The 11,619-nt window shown below is 35.0% G+C and overlaps 1 protein-coding gene across 2 annotated transcripts; it reads left to right on the forward strand.

Annotated features, from left to right (window-relative positions):
* Nucleotides 1-493: 493 nt before the first annotated feature.
* Nucleotides 494-5,803, forward strand: GLR5 (glutamate receptor 5). Of its 2 annotated transcripts, XM_020693698.2 has the most exons (7): nucleotides 494-1,015; nucleotides 1,546-2,852; nucleotides 3,311-3,588; nucleotides 3,697-3,728; nucleotides 4,067-4,192; nucleotides 4,316-4,473; nucleotides 5,101-5,803. In XM_020693698.2, exons 1-7 carry the CDS (start codon nucleotides 754-756, stop codon nucleotides 5,518-5,520), a joined length of 2,583 nt encoding a protein of 860 aa, XP_020549357.1. In that variant the 5' UTR covers nucleotides 494-753; the 3' UTR covers nucleotides 5,521-5,803. The 2 variants fall into 2 exon arrangements, with proteins under 2 accessions (XP_020549357.1, XP_011079011.1); XM_011080709.3 differs by having other exon boundaries at nucleotides 4,067-4,473.
* Nucleotides 5,804-11,619: the final 5,816 nt, after the last annotated feature.

An 11,619-nucleotide genomic window follows, 5' to 3' on the forward strand; every position in this document is an offset into this window, starting at 1 on the left:
TTGTAAAATTATCAATACCCCTGATTTTAATGATCGTCTAACAATTATTCAATCCATTAGGTTTCCATCTAATTTTCATGGTGCAACCAAATTGACCTTGTGGACTAAAAGTTATAATTTTATTTACTTTTTAATTTTTTTATTTTTTTATTTTTTTATAGACTAAGTGGATAATTTTTTTAATAATTTTTAAAAATATTCCACCGATCCTGTTCGATTTTTTTTATAAGTTTTTTATTTTTTTAAAGAACAAATAAAAAGATACAATAAGGGCAAAGTTAAAAATTTCATACCTCCATTCAAGGATGACATAATTTCATCAAGCATTAGTGGAGTATTTATAATTTTTTAAACAAGTATTCGTAATTATACTAAATCTCAGAAGAGGTTTTTGTAATTTACCCTAAAAATTAATTGCAATGAATTATAAAGTTACAAATTGTAGCATTTATACTTTTGACAAAATTTGACAATACAAAATTATATTTACGCTTGAAATACAAATTCAACAAGCTGGATCACATAGGGAAATAAGGTCTCAAGACCTGCATAATGAGTAGAGTAAGGTGGCTTTCATGCTTTTATTCCCTCAGCCATTCATATGACTTTCTTGATTCATGTTGTGGGATGCTACATTTTCTGTTGTTCTTGAATTAAAGTTCCCTTTTTTGTTTTTTCTTCCATAATTGCAAAGTTTGGGAATGACCCACAAGATTTCTTCTTGAGTTTGGTGCTGATTTTGATTCTACAAAAATGGAGCTTACTGTCATGGCAGTTGGTTCTGCTGTTTTAGTGTTTTTGGTGCTGGTTGTTAGACCTCTGCAGTGTGAGCAACCTGCTGTTGTGAAAGTTGGTGCTGTCTTTACCTTTGATTCTGTGATTGGTAGAGGGGCGAAGATAGCCATGGAAATGGCAGTTGAAGATATAAACTCAGACCCAAGAATCCTGAATGGGACTCAACTGAGAATGGTTATGGAGGACCCAAAGTGCAGTGCGTTCATGGGCTCAGTTAAAGGTTTTTCCTCTTTTTTTTCTTTTTCATGTATTTTTCTTTAATGGTTCTGTTTGTTCATTTCTGCAGCTGATATTGTAATTTCTGAAAAAGAAATGATCTTTTTTGGGGATTCTTGTGCTGTCTGCTATAAATTGCTAGGAAAAAAGAGTATATGGTAAAGGGTCTTTTTAACTTTTCCAGCTTGTATCTATTTATATTGTTTTTGAATTCATGGGGAAATTGAGAGGAGAAAATAGTGAACAACTGGGAACGTACCTGAACAGAGTTTATCTCTGGGAGCCAAGTTCACAGACCAATTTGTGCATGAACAAATGCTTGATCCTCTCTGTTTTTGGTTCTTTTGTGAGATATAGTCCCTCCTGATGTAAAGATGTCATTTGAATTCATTCTAGACATGTTATCAAGTTCATAGCTAGAATTTACGTTGATCTGTATGCCTCTTGGCTGCAATGGCTTTTCAGCACACAGTTGTTTCAGGTATTGTATTTTCCATAGAGCAACTACATGTAACTCAAACCTTTTGTTATCAGCTTTGCAGATGATTGAAAAGGAAGTGGTGGCCATTGTTGGTCCGCAGTCCTCTGCAATAGCTTCTATAATTTCTCATGTTGCCAACGGGCTCCATATTCCGGTAATTTCATACGCTGCCACCAGCCCAACACTATCTTCCCTCCAGTTTCCTTACTTTCTCCGGACAACAGCAACTGACTCCAACCAAATGGCCGCCGTTGCTGATATAATAGACTTATATGACTGGAAAGAGATTATTGCGGTCTTTATGGATAATGATTACGGGAGAAATGGAGTAACTGCACTAGGCCATGAGCTTGATAGAAAGAGGGCAACAATTTCTTATAGACTTCCTTTGTGTCCTGAATACAACATTAGTAAAATCTCTGATGTTCTTAACAAATCCAAGGCACTTGGGCCTCGTGTTTATGTTGTGCATCTTGAACCTGATCCAAGTTTGAAATTCTTTAGAATCGTGAAGGAACTCGATATGATTACTAGCAACTACATTTGGCTCACAACGGACTGGCTTTCATCTACTTTAGATTCATTACCAGGAGATAGAGATTCTTTAGAAATCCTTCAAGGGGTAGTCACACTTCGTCCGTATATTCCCAACAACCCCAAGAAAAAGGCCTTTACGGCTCGTTGGAGAAATATGCAGCTCAAGGCAAAATTCACCACATATGGACTCTATGCTTATGATACAATGTGGCTTGTTGCATTTTCAATAGACAGATTTCTGAAAGAGAATGGAGGCTTAACATTTTCCTTGAACAATAAGTTGCAGTTTGGGAATCTTAAAGTTTTTGATGGTGGAGAACTTCTACTAAAGTTTATAACGAGCTCAAATTTTACGGGTTTAACAGGCAAGGTTCAGTTTGATGCTGATCGAAACCGTAGAGGCATTGATTATGAGATTATTAATGTTGTCAAAGGGACAGCTTATAAGGTTGGTTATTGGTCAAATGTAACTGGTCTATCTGTTCAAAGCCCCGAGTCTCACAAGGGAAATAAAGGTTGCTATTCCCCTGAAGCTCAGAAGCTTAGTAATATTACTTGGCCTGGTGGGGACGTTGAAAAGCCGCGTGGATGGGTGATAGCCACTATGGAAAAACCGTTGATAATTGGATTTCCGAAAAGTGTAGGCTTCAGTGAATTTGTGTCAGATCTGAACTACAACCACAGTGCACAAGGTTACTGCATTGATCTGTTTGATGAAGTGCGGAAGCTGGTTCCTTATGAAGTTCCTTTCAGATTTGAGCCATTTGGAGATGGCCTAAAAAATCCAAATTATGATGAGCTTGTTAGATTGGTTGCAGATGGTGTAAGTACGACATGTTCTTGCCTCTTAGAGTCACTTAGTCGAACTACAATCTGTTATGGCATGTCTTAAAGTCCTAGGTCCAGAATCAAGACACCTGTTTCCTTAACATTGTGACGGATTTTACAAAAACCATCCCATCAATGCCCTTGCCCATCTTCTTTCTTCTTTCCAGAGATCATTGAAAAGCATTTGTTGTTATTCAACATAAGTTTTGGAATATGGAGTTCAGGTACAGTATTACAATTAGGCATAAAATATTTTAGTAAGAGCCCTTGAATGACAATACATATCTGTCCTCAAGTGTATCACATATTTGATTTACCTTCTTGCTTTTAGGCACACATTTCGTAGTTTGTCTCGTAATTTCCTTACAAGCATATGGCTTATCTATTTTGGGTGAATATCTGCAAGTAATTTCTAGAAGAGAACTTGTTCATTGTTCGCAAATATACATTCAGGTTTTCGATGCAGCAGTTGGGGACATAACTATCACGACCAACAGGATAAAACTTGTTGATTTCACTCAGCCTTTCTTCGCAACAGGCCTCGTCGTTGTAGCCCCAATTGTAAATTCAACATCAGGTGGTTGGGTGTTTATCAGACCATTTACTCTTGAGATGTGGTGCTCCACTGCAGCTTCATTCGTAATAATAGCAGTGGTTATTTGGATGCTCGAGCACCGTGTCAACGATGATTTTCGTGGCCCTCCTTGTAGACAGCTAAAAACTATGTTCTTGTAAGCTGATTAGTTTTTAGGCATTTCAGTATTTACTTTTTCAGGTTTGAATTCTAGTGCTCTTCTTGCATTGAAAGAGATTAACATAAAAACCAACTGGTCATGCAGGTTCAGCTTCTCAACACTGTACAAAGCAAATTGTAAGTCATAAATCTGTCATACACTAATATGATTGAAGTTAAACATTTGTATTAAGGGATAATTACATTAACACAGCCTGAAACATAGTGAAACATGCATGATTACACATACAGACACCACCAGGTTGTTTGTGTAATTATGGGTTGTTTGTGTAATTTCACTATACTTCAACGGGTGTCAGCGCAATCTTCCATGTATTAAAACTCTAGTCGAGATAAAATGACACTTTTTCCTGCATAGTCCATCTCATTTACTGAATATCTTTATGAAATCAAATTTAGCATGTTTGTAGTAACTTGCTACTTCAAAGAATTTACCTTCTGTTGCTATATGACAGATGAAAATCCAATAAGCACACTCGGAAGGATCGTAATGGTGGTGTGGCTATTCCTGTTATTAGTGATCACATCAAGCTATACAGCAAGCTTGTCATCCATTCTCACGGTCCAGCAGCTTTCACCAGGTATTACAGGAATTGACAGTTTGATTTCAAGTGGACTACCAGTAGGATATCAAGAGGGATCTTATGCTTATAACTATATGAAGAACAATCTGAACATACATGCGTCGAGGCTCATTTCTTTAGGCTCCCGAGAAGAATATGAGACTGCACTGCGACGAGGGGCGACAAATGGAGGGGTGGCTGCTATTGTCGATGAGAAACCTTATGTAGAATTGTTTCTGTCAACGCAGACGGATTTTGGAATTCTGGGACTGCCATTTACGAAGAGTGCCTGGGGTTTTGTACGTTCTTCTTCCTCATATTGGACATAAATCTTGTTTGCTATTAAATAATCTAAAGTTCGTATAGCAGTTGGATGATGTTGCTTTTTCAACTCTTGCTCACATGACAATGATTTCAACAAGCTGCACATTCTTGAGCTAGGAAAGGTCTTGGTCCAGCTTATACAACGTGATATTCTTCCTCCTTAGTAACCTCTTTTTTGGGAGTTGTTTGAACCAGTGACAAGCTGGTTTTAGAGCAAAACTGTACTGGTGTTTGGTGTGGGACCAGTGTGTGGGTACTTGAGGTAAGGGTGGCCCAAAGAGGGGTCGACACCAAATGAGGCTGACCCATACAGGGCCCGACCACTCGCCCACGAATACATTTGGGTTCTTTGCCATACTTATATAGGATGATAAAAACTTGTGATAACATGTTTTTCATGCTCACATGCTTCTATATGATTGCTTAGAACATATATCAGCATAAAGATAGTGAATGTTACTCAAGTTAGCTACTTCCGTAAAGGCGTGATTGTGGAGTTTTGAGTTAAGAACAAGCAGAAATAGCAATGTAGCTATCTACATCTCTTTCGCACCTAAAACAAAACATGGAATTTTTTTGAATTCTTTCATCTTATCTTTCAGGCGTTCCGAAAGGACTCTCCCCTTGCTGTCGACATGTCCACAGCAATCCTAAAGCTTACAGAGAGCGGTCAATTTCAGAGGATCAAAGAGAAATGGTTCTGTAAGTCCGGCTGTTCAGACGAGACAAGACGAAAGTCAGAGCCTAATCAGCTCAATCTCAGCAGCTTCTGGGCACTCTACTCTCTTTGTGGCACATTTGCCCTCATGGCTTTCTTTCTCTTCCTAATCAGAGCCATTCGCCAGTACATCAGATATAAAAGGAGGCAGATGGATCTTTCTTCTCCCACACCCTCAATCTCATCCAGCTTTGTTTTCTCTCAGGCCATTCACAACTTCTTAAATTTCATTGATCAGAAAGAAGAAGCCATCAAGAAGATGTTCGCTCAACCTGCCATACCTCCGACTCAAGTAAGTCAATAAATGTACATTAAAGCCAAGATATATGTCAGGTATAGGATCCTATCGTGAAAAGGGATCGACAATTTGATTTGTAAATATTGTTAGGCTAGATCATAAAACACAGAACTGAGTAGCTCATTCTTGTATGCTTAAACTCTTGTTCTAGAGGTAGGAGGCTTACGGTTTGATAGCTTCTCTTGTTTGTACAAGATGCCCACAAGGGGCACCTGTTTTCTGTCTTGCTGCAAAATTACATCATGTCGATTACAAACTTGATATTAGCGTAAACTCGGCTTCTAAACTACATTGTTCCTGTGCTATTTATTTTGGATCGTTTTGTCGCTTTGCTTCTTAGACCAGTCGATTAGCAGAAGACGGCATTGTAAATAATCCTAGCTTTTGACGTTTTCATCGATGTTAAGTTATTTTCTGGTGTACTTTGGTAGAGTTTGAACTCTGAAGTGTGCCATCCTACCATTGTTTCTGCTTGTAATGAGCCCCATTTCTGGTAGCTATATGTTTTTTGATTGATCTTTAGAGCAACTTTTGCTCAGTTTTCCAAGAGGAGCATATTTCCATTATTATGACTTCCCACAACATCTTTCCATCTTCATCCCCACATAACAATCAACCTTATTTTTCCACCCCCTCCAAACGTTACTTTTTCCTCCTCCATCCCCTTTCCCTTCTTCTCCCTAAAAAGCGCCGCCCCACAACTCGCCCTCTGCCCCGACGAAACTTCCACAACCCGCTCAAGAATTCATCGTCGAGCATCGCACACAGCTGGTTGACGCTGTCTATGTCCTTTTTATTAATTAACCGAGTTAACTGGTTTAAAGTTGTCGGTTTTCACCGGCTTTGACGATTTCTGACTGGTTCGTATGGTTTGACCATACCGATTTTTATATCTATATCCGGGCTGGTCCCAGGTCCGGTTACCGATCAAACCGGTCGGTCTGTGTGGGTTTAAAAACATTGTTTGTAAAGAAGGATAAGGGTGTTTGAGTAATTAGATTTAATTTTGAGGGTGTTAATATAATTTACTCATTTAATTATATTTTTTCATACTCAAAAGTGACATGTGTAATTGACATTAAAATGTGATAAAAAATTCCAACCGGTAATTTAATGTGTCAATGATCAATTGCGGCAAAGTTACGATTGACGTCCGATAACTTATCCATTTGTGATTTTGGTTTTATTGTTTTGCGATTTGACCAATTTAGTCCCACAAGTCCACAAAAATTGAAATTTATGTCCCATTAACCATTTCCGTCAAATTGTTAATGAAAGGAGCACGTGTTGCAATTTAACGGAAATGGTCATTGACACATAAATTGCAACTTCTTTATACTTTGGGATGAAATCTGTTGAATAGTAAAATAATGAGATCCAAATCGCAAATAAAATAAGTCATGAGACGTAACTTACAATTTTTTCAATCATTGCGATGTTTGATCAAGTCTTGAACTAGGTGCTTATAGTGAATCAATTTGATTATAACAACTCTCTTGGACTAGACTCTTAAAAAACTTGTAGTATCTCTATATAATACAGACGAGGGGAAATAATTATAAACGTATTGAACCTAACTAGTAATATTCATTTTTTACTGATATTATATAGATTTTATAAAATAGTTGATGAAATATTATTTTATTTAGTAAAATTCTTATATTTATTTAAAATCTAAAATTATATCAAAATTATGTATTCTTAATAATAATGTGATACAAATAAAAATATATTTGCTCATACTTAATAAAATGTGTTGTAATTATAAATTAAATAATACAGTTTTAAAATAAGTTGTACTTTTTTTTTTCTCTTCAAACTATTCTCTTATGCTCATATTTTGCTTGGATCTCAACAGATTTATATATTATTCAATTTTATGTTTTTGGACTCAACTTTTTTGCAGTAATTTTGGACAAAAACTTATAATTTAACCGTTTGAATTAAAAAGAGAGGGAGAGAGAAAGTTCATAAGTTTCTAATAACTTATCTTTCAGCTTATAAGTTATTGGGAAAAGTATTATTTTAGTCCGTTAAGTATGCCTAATCTTAATTTTAGTTCGATAACTATGTCTATTTTGTTTAGGTCAGTAACTTACGAAATTGCTTACTTTTAGTCCTCTGGGAGATTTTCGGACAATTTTACCCCTGTGAGTGCAAATGGACTAAAACTGCCTTTCAAAAATTGCATAGGGTAAAATTGTCCGAAAATCTGCTAGAGGACAAAAAGTAAGCAATTTAGTAAGTTACTGGATCTAAATAAAAATATACATAATTATCGGACTAAAATTATAATTAGGTATACTTAACGAACTAAAATAATACTTTTCCCTAAGTTCTTTTACTTAAACTGCTAGCTTTGTGGAATAGGTATTAGAATTACGTTTTGAAAAAATAATGGACCAGTATCCATCAACACTACAAAAAAATATACCATTACCTACCATATAAGAATTGTAGAAAATGATAAAAAATTATAGCAAAAAGATTTTTGCTACGATTTTTGGGCATAGGGAAGATTGGCGTAGCAAATACTTCCCTACGAACAAATTTCGTAGTAAAAAGTTATTTGCTATGAAAAATTTTCTTTTGTTATACAACTTCATATTCATAGAAAAAAGAGAAAAATTGCCATCTTTTGCTACGATTGTCGAGTCGTAGCCTGTACATGAGTATGTACTATGAGGATATAGTTTTCTTCACAACGTCAAATTTGTTTAAAAAATAACCCAGAAAATCATAACCTTTTGCTACAAAGCTCTATTTGTAGCAATAATATCTTACATCAACTTTTACTACGATCATTTTTTCATAGCAATGAAACTAAAATTTGATTTGCGTTTTTTACAATTATCCAGATGGTAATTTAATATTAATATTTTTATTTTTTATAACTTTTATATTGATGTTGAAAGTATTATTAAATTATCATAAGATAACTTGCACATGATATACAACGAATATATTTGTACCAATACTGAATTACACAATTAGTCAACGTACATATATATACTAGTATATATATATATATATATTATAAATCTTTGTGTTAACCTGACAAAAAGTACAATCTTCCAATTCCATCATGTACAACCCCTTACCACTAACTACATTATTGGACAAAATGCATAAAATTCCCCTGTGTTTTAAAAAGTCTGCAAAAAGCACCTCCCTGTTTTCAGAATAGGCTAAAAGCTCCCATGTGTTTTGTAAACTCAGCTCAATCGCCCCTCTCCGTTAAATTCAACTAACGGTGTTAATTTTTTAGAAAATGACCGTTATACCCTTACTTAATATATATTATTTCTTATTCTAATGACCGTTGGATTTTTTTGATCAAATATTGATCGTTAGATCTAATCAATTAATCTCAACCGTTAGATTTTAAAAAAATAAAAGGTCTAGATTCAACATATTATTTAATTTATATTATATATAAATAATTTAAAATTTTAATAATAATATATTAAAAAAAAATAACTAACCCCCTCCCCCCCGCTGCCCCCCACCCCCACCCCCACCCCCACCCCCTTTACCCCGGCTTCCCCCCACCACATATCGTCGCCGGCGACAAAGATTTCGCTTAAATCATCATATCTCCATAAATTCTTTACCAAATTGAGTGAGGCTGGTCTCGTTAGAATCGTCTTTAAGAGACGAGTCTGATGGTGCTAGTTTGAGACCGAGATTCAATCGGACGGAGACGAATCGATGGAAAATATGTTCGGCGATCGTTGCTTGAGCCCACTCTCTATGATCGATGAAAACTCAAATTGAAGGTATGGAAATGTTCGTCTTGAAGAGAGGGTTCTAATGGTACCATTGGGCGTCGGAAATTCATCCGGACGGCGTCGGAAAATTGTTTCGAAGTTTCCGGCGAAAGTGGGCGAAATACCAGATTTTCTTTCTTTCTTTTTTTTTTAATTTTTTAATTAATTTTAATTATATTAGTTAAAATATATTTTAGTAAATTAAGAATATTTTAGATAATTATAATAATTGAATATTTTGGCTAATTAATAATAATTATAATAATAATTATTGTAATTAAATATATATTTTAATTAATTAAAAATAATAGTTAGATTTAATAATTAACAATTACAAAATTATTTGAATTTAAATATAATTTAATTTAATATTTCAATTTAAATTTAATATGCCAAAATTTAATTTATTTTTTAAGGTGAGAAATGACAAAAAGAATACACAAAACAAGCAAAAAACCCCTTTGTGTGTTATATAGACACATAGAGGGGTATTGTGGTCAAAAAGACTTAAATCACAGAAAAAGACTACCAAACGCAGCAGACGCGCGTCTTCTCCACTTCCCGTTAGTTGCTAACAGAATGGGGGGTTTTTTGCTGACTAAAACAAAACATGAGGGGGCTTTTAGCCTATTCTAAAAACAGGGAGGTGCTTTTTGCATACTTTTTAAAACACAGGGGGGTTTTATGCATTTTGCCCTATATTATTCTACAAATGATATCACACAATTCTTAATCGTCGTCGTTAGCCAATTATAAAAAAGCTTAAAGTTGCATATATATATATATACACACATATATATATACTAGAACACAACATACATACGATAGGCAACAAGTAGCTTCTCATCTTATTCAAATTTCCATAACCTGAAATACTCTAACCACAAAATCGAAATAAATACAAAGAGAAAAAGTGTACTATTGTGGAAACCCCTTTAGTAGTGAGCCCAAGAATAATTCTAACCAACTATTATAATGAATCGTAGGTTACAAAACCCCTTAATATTACAATCCAAAACTACAGAAATATTAATAAATCTATACAGATCTATAACAACAAAATTTATGTAATAAACTATAGATCAATGAAAGCAGTAAATACATAACACAAAAATAGAATAAATGGCTTCGCTCAGGGAGTAAAATTCGAAGAGAAAAGCCCACAACCACTAAGGCCAACAACTTTTCACAGTTGCTCAGTTGCCAACAACAACAACCAGAAAACTCAGGCCATACAGACCCACTAAAAAAAATCAAAAAGATTTCCACACAGGAGATTATTCACAAAGAACATTTAATCAGAGCAAGAGAAGAAAGAGAAGAAGATTTTTCTTGGTTCGTTTCCATTGAGCTCGAAACCATAGGAGGTTTTTATAGAGGTAGATCATTGAAGGAGAAGAGAGTGAGATGCATCAAAGAAAGAACTTTGAGGGCAAAAGAGCAGCGAAGAGCAAAACCAGAGAGAGAGAGAGAATAGATGAGAAAGATGAGGAGTCGGTGAAATAAGGGTTAGAGTTTCACCTGCCAGAGAAGGGATATAAATATAATGGAAATGGGGTCAGGTGAGTGGGTTGGGAGTAGAGAGCGGACTAAACCAACAAGTGGGCTGAGAGGTGGAGTGGGTTGAGCCTTCCAAATGAGAGGCTTGGGAAATATTGGACTTAGGTCTACCAATAAGGTCATAGGCGCATATTTTCCCAACATGTACAAAGTTGCATGTTGAAAGGAAAGATATATTTTCTTACATTCACAAACTTCCAATAGACACATTTGTTAACAACTTCTCCAATGGTAGTAACATCTCTACTCAATCGTTGTAACTTCTTATTAAGAATGTAAACTTTCCAAACATACACCTTCACAAATTCAAGTGGAACTCCCATTTGGCCATTCTTACCAGCAACAACACCTTCAGCAACAATTATTTTTGGATATCTGATGACAAAATAAATGAACTCGTGCCCCAATCTGCATTTAAAATGATTCGATAACAATTTGATGATTTTTGATACATTAATGCTGAATCTTACACCGTTATTCTTCAAAGACACGTTCAAAGTAATACACTTACATTAAAAGCCTTAGTAGGATCATCAATAAGTTTTTTTTTTCTATCTTTCACCAACCACTTGCATTAAATGAAGCATAAAAATTAAAGTAATAGAGAAAATTAAAAAGAAAATTGATAGATAAATAGAGTACTTCTTGTTCTTTGAAAGACAAAACATATCTGAATCCACTCAAAGTTAGTTTTTGTAAGCTTGATGTACCCCGAACCTATGGATTAATTGAGAGGAACAAATTTATATATATGTATTAATAAAATAACTTCTAG

Source organism: Sesamum indicum, linkage group LG13 (genome assembly GCF_026168435.1).
Source record: "Sesamum indicum cultivar Baizhima isolate 11 linkage group LG13, ASM2616843v1, whole genome shotgun sequence".
Classification (NCBI taxonomy): Eukaryota; Viridiplantae; Streptophyta; class Magnoliopsida; order Lamiales; family Pedaliaceae; genus Sesamum; species Sesamum indicum.

What these genes read in the sequence shown, in the direction of transcription:
- GLR5 (XM_011080709.3), top strand. Translation starts at nt 754, where the DNA reads ATGGAGCTTACTGTCATGGCAGTTGGTTCTGCTGTTTTAGTGTTTTTG. An exon ending in TTAGATTGGTTGCAGATGGT is followed by an intron (nt 2,853 to 3,310) that starts GTAAGTACGACA and finishes ATATACATTCAG; the next exon opens with GTTTTCGATGCAGCAGTTGG. An exon ending in CAGCTAAAAACTATGTTCTT is followed by an intron (nt 3,589 to 3,696) that starts GTAAGCTGATTA and finishes CTGGTCATGCAG; the next exon opens with GTTCAGCTTCTCAACACTGT.